The following is a 13,298-nucleotide window of genomic DNA, read 5'->3' on the forward strand; positions in this document are numbered from 1 at the left end:
GAGAGGAATGAAACAAACAAGCATCTTTGAATCAAGCCTTGTGGCTTTAGTGTGTGTGTGTGTTTTCAGTGTGTGTTACCTGACAGCACTGAGAGGTAAAGGACAGCCTCTGTTGAGCAGAGTACAGGGGAAACCACCTGTCCATCTCTCATCATGAGATTTCCATGTCCCTGCGAACGCCATCGCCCTCGCCAGCCGCTTGGCATTCAGATGGTGCCACCTCATTCATTACCAGGGGGAGATTAGTCATCCGTCAGAGTGGAAATGACACCCTCCATTGCGCCATCGCCTTGACCTGTCAGTGCCCTGCAGTGGTGAGCAGGAGAAAGAGAGAGGCCGCGGAAAAAATGAAAAACATGAAAGAATGAAAACCATGACAGACTGGAAAATTGAAAAATTTAAAGACAGAAAGAAGGAGAGAAAGAAAGAAAGAGAAAGAAAACAGATAAGATACAGAGTAAAGCAGCCACGCTCAACTAGCCCGTCCAGATGCTATCACCGTTAGCAGCAGCGATGGCATTCAGAGGTGGAGCTCATCCCAAAATGGATGACAGTCACCTGCTTTGCAGACTGGACAAAGACAAGTAAATGGATAGGACATTTCCTGCAGGACCACAAGAAAAATGTAATCTAGGTCTTGGAGCACTGTTACTGAAAAGGTTAATGAGACCTGAAGCCAATGTTGCTTAATTATAGCTTAACTATACATTCGTATTTATTCATTTGATAACTATGTAAATGCATTATTGTTCCTGGGATCCTTGGTAACTGAAGGTAATCAGGTCAGGTGAAAGCTAAGGCCAAACTCTGTAGGCCTTTCTGGTTGTGAGCTCATGTTTCCAATGCATGGTGCTAAGCCACGCTCTTGAGGGCTCTCTGCTGTTTCAACACCTGGCCTACTAAGGCTAAGATGTAAGTCAAATAATGAGCATGAGCTGACATTTTGAATCACCTTTTCTGTCTGTCCTTTTGCATGACAGCGGATCTCAACAGTGTATGTCTTTGTCATTCTACAGCCCGGCTGTCCGACCCTGCTCCTGGAGTTTTCCCTTCCGTCCTGTTTTCATGTAAACCTTAGCTGTAAAAGACATGATTCAGCTTGTCAACTGGCCAATTCGAAGAATCAGGTGTGCTGGATTAGGGTTGGAGTAGAAACCTCCAGGCCAGTAGGTCTCCAGGAACAGGGTCTGTCACCCCTGTTCTACAGTAATGTATTTCATATGTGTTCTGTATTAAAACCATCCAGTGGCAGTTGGATGAATTGAAACCGCCACATGTATTCTGGTGGTGTTTTATTTGTACTGTGTTTACCTCAGCACCCATGTTAGTGAGCACTTCTACCCTTCATTTCCTCCAATAGCTTTCTGTAGATGGAACAGAGAGTATTCCTTGTGGACCGTTAGGCCTTGTCTGTGACATATGGGGCAGCCAGGATAAAAGCCATGGTATGGTGTAAAGTGGCGCCCGCCTTGCATTTGATTGGTCAACATGTCGTTGGAAGCTTGCTCTCTTCCGGCCCTCATCTGCGGGGAACAAAAGAAAGGTCTGATGGGAGTTTTCCGCGGCGGGACACCACTCCACGGGCATCTGACAAGGAGAGGCCAGTCTGTTTCCTGCTGTCTCCGATCAGAAGACAAGCCAGGCTCTTTGTGAACCTCTCCCTGCTCTCTTGTGCATATTCTCCCTCCCACGCTCAGGAACCGAAAAACAGCTCTCTGAAGTACTTTTAATGGTATAGAAGAGTCGCACATATTCAACACTGTCAAAAGAATTATCTTGAGTGTTTGGTGATGGTCTGTGTCTGCAATGAATGACAGCAATGCTGTGAAAGGCTGGCTGTAGTTTTAAGGTTTCAGAACACTTTTGGAGCCTCTTACAAAACAGACGCTTCCATTTATGCGTGATGTGGTGCGTCTCCCCTGTCTGCCTGATCGACGATAGATGATACAGTTTTTCAGAGACGCGCGTGAGAAGCTTCCTTGATCTGACAGCTGAATGCAGACGTTGGGATCTAACCCCCCCCTGCTTGTCTGGGAGACTCACCCCTACTGGAGCACTTCAAGAGGGGGGAACATCCAAGGATGGTGGACTGAATCTCAAACAGTCAATCCGAGTTGAATGGTGAAGAACAGCCTCAGGTTAAATGGAGGTCTAATGGATCCTGTCATCAGGTGATCATCAGTTTGCAGTAGGGTGTTCATCTTAACGCTGCCCAAACTGGTGGTGTCACTGAATGTTTCACACAACCCAATCTTTAGTAAAGCCTGATAGCATAGGCGCCGCAAGCCTCAATTAAAAGGCACTGAAATATTCGGATTCTTGCCCCAAGTCATCTGTTATACTGGTGCCAGGCAGGTCATGCCCCTGACAACAAGGACAACATTGTGTGTTTTTAAAGCAAGGGCGAGGACTTCAAAGTTTGCTAGGTCTGTGTGTTAATGTGTTCCCTGACATGAGAAACAGGTGTTCTGACACATAACTATTCATCACTGGGGCTAAATTCCCCTATTTTTTGTAATTTACAAAACAAAAGACAAACCTATCCCTCCGGAAAGCAAGTTCTCTGCTCAACACGAACTGCACCCCAGTGATGCAAGCCTGCCCTGAGCAGGGGGACTACGGAACTAGTTTGTCAGACTTGCAAATGTAACGTAAACATAATGACCAAATCATATCGGGACGCTGAGAAATGAATGTTGTTCGAATGTACTTATCAAAGGCATCCTCCTGCATACAACTGGTTTGGTACCAGGGGAAAAAGGTGTTGCTTTCTCGTACTAAGCACATACATGCTGTTTCCTCTGCTAGAAGTAGATTCTATGGTTAGTAGTATGCAAATGTAAGATATTATACAGCATGCAAGTTCAAGGTCAACTGAGTTTCTCTTTTCTTTTAAAGATTTATTTATTTAGTAAAACTCTTATAGTTATTTCCACATTTCCAGGCAGATAATGTTGTCCCATACCAGCGCAGCTTAAGCAGTTAAGCAGATTTGCTGTTGTTTGTGAAAGGGCATCATTAGTAAGCATCAGTCCGAAGGATAACCCAGCAGTATTTAAACATTGTCTCTTAACCCACAGTAATAATAGTAATAATAATACATTTATTTATAGGCGCCTTTCTTGGCACTCAAGGACACCGTACAGAGGTACGTAAGACATTAAAAGCAGCAAAAAGATTATAATACAACATTAAAAACAACAGAAGGAGGCAAAGCAATTGACATCAAGTGGAATAAGCAGTTTTAAACAGATGTGATTTGAGTTGCAATTTGAAATGGGGGAATGAATCGATGTTTCTGAGTTGGGGTGGTAGTGCATTCCAGAGACGGGGAGCAGAGCGGCTGAATGCTCTACTCCCCATGGTGGTGAGACGGGCAGAGGGGACAGACAGGTGTATGGAGGAAGAGGATCTGAGGGAGCGGGAGGTAGTGGGACCCTGGAGGAGATCAGACAAATATGGGGGGGCAAGGTTGTGGATGGCCTTGAATGTGAACAGGAGGACTGTTGGATACGGAACTGGACCAGGAGCCAGTGGAGCTGTTGCAAGACAGAAGTGATGTGGTGGATAGAGGGGGTTCGAGTTATGATGCGGGCAGCTGAATTCTGGACCAGTTGAAGTTTATGGGGGGATTTGTGAGGGAGTAGGGTGTTATCTGCTGGTTTTGACCTACTTGACCTATGTGACCTGTTAAGAATAGTTCTTTCCCATCAGAATCTCCTTAATTCTCATGCTTGGTCAAGCAATCTACAGAATAGGTCACTAAAACCATGTGTGTGTGCAGTTCTATACTGAACCTGAAACAATGATCGCAGAGACATGACTTATCTATCTAGAGAGATGCAGACCTACTGACACTGTGGACAAGCAGAGAGAGAGAGAGAAAAAGAGAGAGATGGGGGGGAGGTAGAGAGATGGAGGATATTCCTCCAGACTGATACATAGGAGCGCAGTGGTTGAATCTCCAGGGGTTTCTGAAGTCTGGTTTATTTATAGCAGCGACATATTGGGGACCTTGACTAGCAAAAATTGCACTGGAAGTTATGAGGCTTAAGAATGGATGGGGGTCAATACGCTCGTAAAGCTGTCACACAGGCTTGTACACAAATGCGCGGTGAGGTTCACACAGAGAGAGAGAGAGAGAGAGAGAGAGAGAGAGAGAGAGAGAGACAGAGAGACAGAGAGACAGAGAGACAGAGAGACAGAGAGAGAGGGGGACGGACGGACGGACAGACAGATAGACAGATAGACAGATAGACAAATATACAGATAGATAGCCTCCTTCTGGTATGTCAAAAAAATAACATCCCACCTCTGTGTCTATGTGGTTACATTATTCTATAGATCTCGCTCTCCTCCTAGCTCTCTCCCTGGGATCTTGGACAGGCTTGGCCCATGATCAATAATCAGGCGAAAGTGGACTCCAGCTCGGATCCTAATGAGCGCAGAGTTAGAGCAGATTAGCCTGCACCAAGCCTCCATCCCGGCTTGTCTTAAAAACAACTCTCCAACAATCAGCCTACCTAGAAACATCAACCTCAGCCCAATACAGAGAAACACACCAGGAGGGGGTGAGGATCTCATTCTTGCTCTCTTTCGCTCTCTCCCTCTCTGTCTTATATCTATCTCTTACCTTAACTGAGAAGGTAAACAGAGAGGAAGATTGGATGAAAAAATTGTGAGTAGCCATCATGACTACTTGAACACAAATGATTCCCATAGTGACAGTGGGATAGTAAACACCATGGTGGCTAAGTTTGGCAAAAAGCAGTTCAGATAGGGCTTAGACCAAGGACACTGAGAGAGGATCAAGTGTGTGTGTGTGTGTGTGTGCGTTTGTACGTGTGCATGAGTGCGTGCTCACGCATGTGTGTGTCAGTCAATTTAGTCAATTGGGGTTGCATGTGTGTGACCAGCTGCAAACCTTACATTTCGGAGGCAAATGTATTGCTGGTGCTACAGCTACAACAGAAAAAAACCTACACACAAGCCTGTGCTTCACAGTCAAGTATATTTTACTTGACAGCTCAAAAAAAAATCTTTGTTGTAAATTTCCCAGCACAAATCTGTCTTGTCAAGTGAAAAGTCAAAATAACCCATCAAACATTCGTTTTTTCATCTGGTAAAGCTACCACGGTCTAGAAAATGTGAGACTGTAAAATTAAAACGAGGAACATCTAACTCAGTCAGACAGCCCAGAGCAAGCCAAGACTGTAACAATGCTAGCTATTGGTTTGACCAGGGTTTTGTTTCCGACTGTCAGTCTGCATAGAAAGAGAAAAATGAGTAACCCCCCACAACGACACACATGCACAACCCTTTTCACCCTCAAACAAACAATGACAGGAAGGTACACACCTACTCCACCGTCCCCCAAACACCATTCTCCTTTGAGCTGTTCAAAGCAGAAACCAACAAATGAGACATGTCATGAAGTGTCTTTGTCTCCAGGATCCACTGGATTAAGCATGGTTGATCTCTCTTTCCTCTCTCTCTCTCACACACACACACACACACACACACTCACACACACACCGTTTCACTTCGCCCTGTCTGCCGGTCAATCTAGTTTCTCATTCAAACAGACGCGGGGATATCTGCAGAGCTGCTGCCAATGGTGATGACTCTATTAACCCAGAGACTAGTGGGTCACACTGAGACCTTTACACAGCCACTATCGCCTCTCTCCCTTTCTGTCTCCCTCTCTTTCTCCCTCCCTCCTCTATTCATGGCCGAGGCTAGCTCCAGGGGTCGCAGACCACAGCAGTCCATCCACCAATGTGGAGAAAAAAGACCCTATCAAGGCAGCTAAAATTCTTAGCTTGATTCTGCGTGGGGTAGTTGCTTCATTGCTGAGGGAAACAAATTATGACAGTCTCTTTTACCTCTGCCTGTGCCTTCCCAGATGAAGATGAGGGGGAGGGAGTATAAAATAAGAGAGAAATTACAGGGGGGAAATGAAATGAAGAGGAAGATGATGACGATGATGGCCATCATCATCAAGGATCATCAGCAATACAGAGATTCAATATGTCTGACTTAAGGCTATCATTTGGTCTATAATTGACGCTACAGAAAGGAAGCGGGGGGGTTGTGGTTCAAACAGGATTACTGTATACTTTAATGACCGGAAAATGGGATTGGGGTATTTTGGGAGCACATATGTCTGGGCTGTGTTGTGGTGAATGTTTCTTGTTGGTTTATATTTGTAATGGTGTGTGTGTGTGTGTGTGTTTGTAAGAGAGAGAGAGAGACAGAGAGGGTTAGGGAGAAAGAACGAGAAAAAAACAGAAAGAAATTGAAGGGCCAGAGAGATATTTAACGAGGATGTTGAGCCCACGGCAGGAATGATATGAACCACCCAGACGGACTCGCCAGAGCGGCCGGAGAAATCCCTCTCTTTTGTTGTGTTCCTCGCATTCTCAAAACACTCAACCCAGATATCTGAAATAATAAACACCTAGTTACTCTGGTGTTCTAATGAGCTACACGGGTTCTTCACAGCGCCCACTGTCAACTTCTCTCATTAACAGTGAATAATGAGAGGATGTGGACAACGTGCTTTACAGGGCAGAGAACACACTATGCACGTGGCCTCTCGGTCTCCACTCAACTTCAGTCCAACCTTCCAGATGGCTACAGATGGAGGCACAACCGGTGGGGGGCACCTTGTGAAAGCCAATCAGAACACCTGTGAACCTGAGGAATCTTGGACACCAGGAATCATGATGGGTCAGGAGGACCAGACATCTGCATGGAGATGGAGGGTCTCCATTTGCAACAAGTCATTTAGGCAGAAGGTTAAAGTCTTAGCTCAGTCACAACCGCAGGTCACCCTCCTAAGGAAACACGGACAAAAAACACGAACACAATCCCACCCGTCCAGTATGTCATTCTCCGTACTCAACGTTGATCTGTTTTTGGAAGTTGCGTCCAGCCCTTCAGTCGCTCTAGCTCCCCCTGCAGGAAACCCCCACATCCTGGGGGCACAGCCATGCAGCAGGCTTGTCTGCCTGGTGGTTCTGCTCCAAGGTGCTCCACCACACACTCTCTTAGACCTCGATGGCTACATACTGACCTCTACTGGTCACCAAGGGCAGTCACACTCAACTTTCTTCACCATGACTTGACATGGCTAATAATGAATGTGAGCCACTTGAAGGCAACAGCTTTCACTTTGGTTGAAGAGACAACATTGTCACAACCATGGGATTAACTACTGAATCTTTATTGGAGTATGGCATATTAAGACAATTGTGTAGAGATGCCTAGAAGCCAAAGGTTTATAATTGAAAATAATCTTTACAATCGTGTTTTAAAAAAATGGCTCCGTGTTTTGTATTTGATTCTGCACACAAAGTCACTTCCAGCATGTGATTAGGCTGTCTATTAAAGTATACAGGAATATGCAATAACATATTTTCTCAAAGACTTCAGCTAGACACACTATAGTGAGAATGCAACACAAGCAGAGGAACAACACAACACCAGTTTAGGACGAGTATACAAAACCTAAACAGATTTTGTATACTTGTATATATATTTGTATTGTTAGTCTTGGTCCTTGAAGTAATAGCCAATGTCGAAAGCTTTTGTGGCATTGCTTTGCACTTCCTAAGCACGTCTTTGGGCTTGGTGGTTTCAAACACTGGCTTGTGTGTTGTACTGTAACATGGTGTATCCTGTTCAAAGAGGACAGACCAACAGGGTGTAGAAGCGTAGAGGTCCCAGTGATATGGAAGTTACGTAGGAGCACTATGATGTTCACCTTACTACAGGTCTGACAGACTGTTCTCTCTTATTCTACTAAATATCACAAAAAGACCATCAAGTTTTACGTCACAATCACAATATATGTTGACCCATTTTAGGACAAAGAAATACCTAATTAAAAATCCCTTCTCCAAAATCCAGTTATAAACTCCCTATTTTCAAATCCCAAGAGCAACCTTTAAATACATCTCATATTTAATTCCTATATCAGTTAACCTCTCAAGTTCAAGTATCCATTGAAAAATCCAGCTCAACAGTATGCAGATAGCAGCTCTACCGTAACATTGCAACAGAGAACGGTAAGGATAACTTGTAGTTTTGGTGCTTTCGAACCAAAAAAAAACATATAGAAAACTGAATGTCAGGCTGATGTGTGTTTATATGTATCCACATCAGGCAATCTCATCAAACATCCATTTAAGTCTCGTGCAGATGTGTGTGGTAGGAAGGCCAGCAGAATCCTATTTCCCAGACATTTATGTGCACCTGGGTGTATATTATGGTGTATGGCATGACATAGCTGTACTCAAAATGCACCTCGACCAGTTTAGAAATTCAGAAACTTAAAAGTCTACCTTACTTGAAAAGGAATTCACTCTGATTTGAAAAGTGACAGTTACACATCTACAAATTGTTTGTGTTGATTTGGAACCATCGCTGTGAGGCTAGTGAGACCTCTGTGTAGCATCTTTAAGGCACATGTTTTGGAATGATACAGTAGAACGTGAAGCCATACAACCTATTGCAGGTATCACTGTTCTCAAACTCCATTGACCCTCAAATGATCTCTGACTCATGACAGGCCAAGGCCAGGGGCAAGGTGGTCCCACACGGGCCAGGGAAGTGAAACCTGTAAAACACCAAGCACACGTACAATGACACACTAAGAGACACTGCACAGGCTCCAAGCTGCTGTGCTCCAACGTTGACTTGGGACAGGTGTTTGAGGAGCGGCGACTGGACGACCCACCTCAGGTGTGGTGGAGAACTTACATGAAGCGATCGGTGTTGGGGGTCTTCGTCATGTTGAACTCGGCCACGGGGATGCCCCTGGAGGCGACCTGAGGTGCAAACATGGCTGCAGGGTACACAACCGAGGACGTGCCCACCTAAGAGATTCGACCGGGCGGCACAGGCATCAGTTTGTGCCGCCCGGTCTCTGGCACTGGGCCAGAGGCTCCTTCCATGTGAGAGACATCACAGATCCTATCTACACAGAAATGACTCACCACCATACACAGGTCACATGTGTCCAGCTCCTTCTCCACCTTGGTCAAGACGTGAGAGTCCAGGGTTTCACCAAACCAGACCACGTTGGGTCTGAGCAGACCTCGACAGTCACTCTTCTCACATCTATACGCACACACACACACATCAAGACAAAAACAAACAGCTTACTACTGGTACCAATGGCATTAGGTAATGGCTCTTAGTTGTTTTTACTTACTGTGGCGTGGACTGTCAGGTGAAGAAAATAGCTACATTGAACAAACATTTCATACAGATATGCAATATAATATATTAATTTCATTATATAACAATTCAGAACAGGCACAAACTTTTAACACTAAACAAAAACAAACCCTATCCTACCTTGGAAGGTCCTCCACGGGTATCTTGGCATCGCAGGTGTCTGGCTCCGGGGAACTGTGGAAACCACACACACACACACAACCTTGTGTTACAGAACTACTATTTCACATTCTACCAAGTCAACAGGATCAGAGGCCCTTTGATGAGGAAATAAGGCAGCTGTGTGTGTTCTCTCTGCTTACCCTGTCTCCTTCAGGGCAGCACATATGGGGCTATGCTGGTTCACAGTCACGTGTCCACAGCTCACACAGCGCGTCTCCAGAAGGCTTCCTGCCCAGTCACACGCACAGAAACCACACAGGGCCGTCACCATGGAGACGCTTAGAGAATAACCGTTTCTTGTTTAGGAGTCTGCTGATAGCGTACGACCTGGAAGGGCTTAAACTCCAGATACTACAGCTATCTAACAAAGGTTTTTGGTTCGTAAAAAAAGATGCATGAGCATGTTGACAAGAGGGAAAACAGCTATTGCAGGAGTTTGAATGGAACCGGATCAGCCTTTGGTACCTTCAGAAAAGCTTGGTGCTACAATAGGACCAGCCCCTCTGACTCACCGTGGATCTTGAGCACGTGTTTGGACCCCGCCTGGCGGTGCAGGTCGTCTATGTTCTGGGTGATGACGACCACAGAGCGCCCCTGCTTCCTGAACCGAGCTTCGCACTGGGCGATGGCGAAGTGGGCGGTGTTGGGTCCCTTGCTCAGAACCAGCTCCCTCCGGTAGTGGTAGAACTCCCAGACCAGGGACGGGTTCCGAGAGAAAGACTCAGGCGTGGCCAGATCCTGGGGAGAGAGGGAGAGCAAGGGTTAGGGTTCAGGTTCAAAGGTCAAAGAGATACACTAGTAAACCCATGGATAGGAAGTAGAACGTTTTACAAAAAGCGCAGTATACCTTTTCCACTGTTTGGATGCTATTGTCAAGATGTGATCTTGTAATCTTGAAGGCCTACAGTAATATATATCCTGAGAGTTGTCATGGGCTGGGAGCTGTGTTTCAACACCCATTGACACTTGCCTGTTGTATGACTATGTGAAGCCTGTGTTCTGCTCCTGTTGTATGACTATGTGAAGCCTGTGTTCTGCTCCTCTCTTTCACCAAACGTCTCTGGAGGAGGGGATCCCTCACTGAATTGCTCCTCCTCCCAAGGTTTCTTCAATTTTTTCCTCCTCTTGTGAGTTTTTCTGGGAGTTTTTCCTTGTCTTCCTTGAGGGTTTACGTTGGTTGAGGTGCAGTTCTATGGGCGTATGTGATGCCCTCTGTGACATTGCTTGTAAAAAGGGCTATACAAATACATTTTGTACAATACTCTTTCTCTGTGACTGTTGTAACACCATTACTGCCTGACTGTCACTATCTGTGTTTACTTTCTTGTGCGCTATAAAAGATGGTCCTCCGGCCTTCAGAGTGGAGAGAGACATGATTGAGACCTAAGCCTGGTGTTGTGTTGTCATTTATTGTCAGAGGTCTGGTTCTCTCTCCCAATCTGCAGATTGATAATACTTATACAAATCCAGAACTCAACTGAACTTAATCGCTTCGTTAATGAATAAACGGACAAAACACTTTCTTCATCATTAACTGTGGAGGAAAATTGGATTTAACCCACACAAAGCCTTGCCCAATGCAAAAGGACCAGACAAAATTTGGTTTCAAAAGGGTCACATTATGAAAGACAGCATATCACTATGACATTGCATACATATTCTTGTTGGTGTTAGTGGTAGCTTATGTTTGTATGGGCATGTTTCATCATTACCTGTGATTGCCATTTCCTCCACTGGCCTCCAGTCCCTCTGAAGGTCGGGACTCCACTCTCTGCACTTACGCCTGCCCCCGTGATAATGACTACGTGTTTGGCTTTGGAGAAGACTTCTCGGAATTCAGACATATCTGCAACAACAACAAAAAACTCAATACATGTCACTCAGCACCAATCTATTATTTTCCCGAGGGGATAGATTTTAACCAAGTGAACCATACAGGAGGAAGGGTACCTGAGCTTGCTCTAGTCAGCTTAGCCATTGGTCCTCCGAGGGTTGCAGGCGAGGACAGGCGAGGACCAAGAGCAAGTTTTGCTAACCGTCGCAGAATCATTGTTCATCAAGTTTCCACCCTACAATAAAGTAGCAAGAGACTGATGATGTAAATTACACTGACAGATAGTGGTAATAGATTGTCAAAATGTAATCCACATGACAGTCTCAAAAACGACTTAACTTCTGTAAGGGTTAGGCAATTACTGTAGGTCTACTGAGTAGGCTACTCAAAATAGTTAAAACCAGCATAGTTGCAACCTCTTCAACAAAAAGCTCGATACAAGTTATTCAGGTGCTATTTCAAAAAGATGTCCTCTTTCATTGCGTCGTGTGGATGTACAGATTCACGGAAGTTTATGCTTTAGTGTTAGTGTTTTAGTAGGTTATTTACATTTCCCAAGCAGATCGCATTTCGCAACGAATTGCGATAGCCCCAGTTCACTGAAAGTCACTGATAAGTTTTACAGGCTATAGTAAAGCGCTGAAGCGAGGCTTCACACTTCGCATGGAAATGTGCACCGATCGTCCATGAATCATGATTGCAATTGAGTTAGCATGCCTAACACGACTCTACTTACCAAACTCCAGTAAACAGATTAGTATTTACTTTTCGTGCAGCGGTTTATTGAAAAAGCCGTAAATGTACACGGCTGTCGCAAAAGCAGGTTTCTTAGTGCTGTCATAGAAATGTAGTTTCAGAGAGACCCCTAGTGGTCTCAAATAGTTATGTGCTTTTAGGATATTTCCTTTCCTTCTTATTCCACAAGATGGCATTGCATTGTGGCAGTATCAAGTTGTGTTTCGGGTCGATAATGGTCAAATTTGTTTTAATTGAGGTTTTAAAAATAAATACTTCAACTCATAGTTTGTCCTTTATAAATTCAAACTAGCAGAATTTGATTGGAGAGAGGCCCTTCGACAATATAAGAGTCTAGTTAGTTTCTTTCCATAAAAAAAAACTGCAAATTGTATTAGTCCTCCCAAATAATTGGCTGGTAAGAATCCTGCTCCTTTACATAATTAGCATTGTTTATGTTAATTCATATTAATAATCCAATCTCATTATACCCTGTCGTACGTAAATGAGCTCGGTAGCGGCTCCAAGCGCCGCGTTGTAACCTCCTCACTTCCAACATCTTCCCTGCATGTCCTCCCCGTTCCACTTGTTCTCCCTGTCAAAACCTCCCCGTGAGCGGCCGTGGCTCTGAGTCTGCCCCAGCACGCCAGTCGTCACTGGACGCTGCTCAAATTGATGGCGGCTTCTCCGGAGGACTTAGACCGCCGACCGATCAGAAGAGTCCGGTCAAAGAGCGATACCCCATACCTTGCAGAGGCCAGAATCTCTTTCAACCTGAAGACAGGTAAGGACACACGTGTAGCCATTTAATTTGCAATGGGATAAACAACGTTCTCCGCAATGGCAAACTACTGCACCAAGATGATTAAGTTATTTGGTTAATCATTTGTCCCATTTACTGTTTTTACGGATTACCATATTGTCCGCATCACACCTATAATAGATAGCCTACCCGACATTTTACGTGGAATATCCGTCTTTAAGTCAAACATTTAGCAGATTTTTACGTTTTTTTTCTCAAATTGTTTAGCAATTTGTCCTGCCTGAACAAGATTATACATTTTATTTTGTGGACGCCTAGCAGTAGGTTATTTCTCTGCAGTTACATAATAACATGTGAAGAAGCATTTAAAGCCTCAACGTGATCGCCTGGTAGGATGAAGCAAGGTGTAAAGGCTAAACCGATGCATTTACTGTAGGCTACGCAAAGTCAATTCAGTTTGGCAATGAGTCTAGCCACTGCATTTTAGATATTGTCTAATTAGATTGGACCCCCAGGATTAGGCTAGTGTGCTGAATCAAATCGCTCCCCGTGCTAGGT

At 44.7% G+C, this 13,298-nt stretch overlaps 2 protein-coding genes across 3 annotated transcripts in view; one reads left to right on the forward strand and one right to left on the reverse strand.

Annotated features, from left to right (window-relative positions):
- Positions 1–7,207: 7,207 nt before the first annotated feature.
- LOC134036623 (NAD-dependent protein deacylase sirtuin-5, mitochondrial-like) lies at positions 7,208–12,076 on the reverse strand. Its single transcript, XM_062481623.1, has 9 exons — positions 11,979–12,076; positions 11,359–11,477; positions 11,121–11,254; positions 9,921–10,146; positions 9,549–9,636; positions 9,367–9,420; positions 9,003–9,126; positions 8,767–8,882; positions 7,208–8,623 (listed from the first exon to the last, which is right to left on the reverse strand). Exons 2-9 carry the CDS (start codon positions 11,456–11,458, stop codon positions 8,551–8,553), a joined length of 915 nt encoding a protein of 304 aa, XP_062337607.1. The 5' UTR covers positions 11,459–11,477; positions 11,979–12,076; the 3' UTR covers positions 7,208–8,550.
- Positions 12,077–12,543: 467 nt separating this feature from the next.
- LOC134036638 (phosphatase and actin regulator 1-like) overlaps positions 12,544–13,298 on the forward strand; it is a 43,885-nt gene continuing 43,130 nt past the window's right edge. For both annotated transcript variants that reach the window (XM_062481644.1, XM_062481645.1), the window contains exon 1: positions 12,544–12,761. In XM_062481644.1, coding sequence (XP_062337628.1) covers positions 12,653–12,761 — 109 coding nt within the window. In that variant the 5' untranslated portion in view covers positions 12,544–12,652. The remainder of the gene's footprint in view (positions 12,762–13,298) is intronic.

This window comes from Osmerus eperlanus, chromosome 16, assembly GCF_963692335.1.
Source record: "Osmerus eperlanus chromosome 16, fOsmEpe2.1, whole genome shotgun sequence".
NCBI classification, from domain to species: domain Eukaryota; kingdom Metazoa; phylum Chordata; class Actinopteri; order Osmeriformes; family Osmeridae; genus Osmerus; species Osmerus eperlanus.

What these genes read in the sequence shown, in the direction of transcription:
- LOC134036623 (XM_062481623.1), bottom strand. Translation starts at nt 11,458, where the DNA reads ATGATTCTGCGACGGTTAGCAAAACTTGCTCTTGGTCCTCGCCTGTCC. An exon ending in GGAGGAAATGGCAATCACAG is followed by an intron (nt 10,147 to 11,120) that starts GTAATGATGAAA and finishes CTCTCTCCCCAG; the next exon opens with GATCTGGCCACGCCTGAGTC. An exon ending in CCCAACACCGATCGCTTCAT is followed by an intron (nt 8,624 to 8,766) that starts GTAAGTTCTCCA and finishes GGTGTTTTACAG; the next exon opens with GTTTCACTTCCCTGGCCCGT.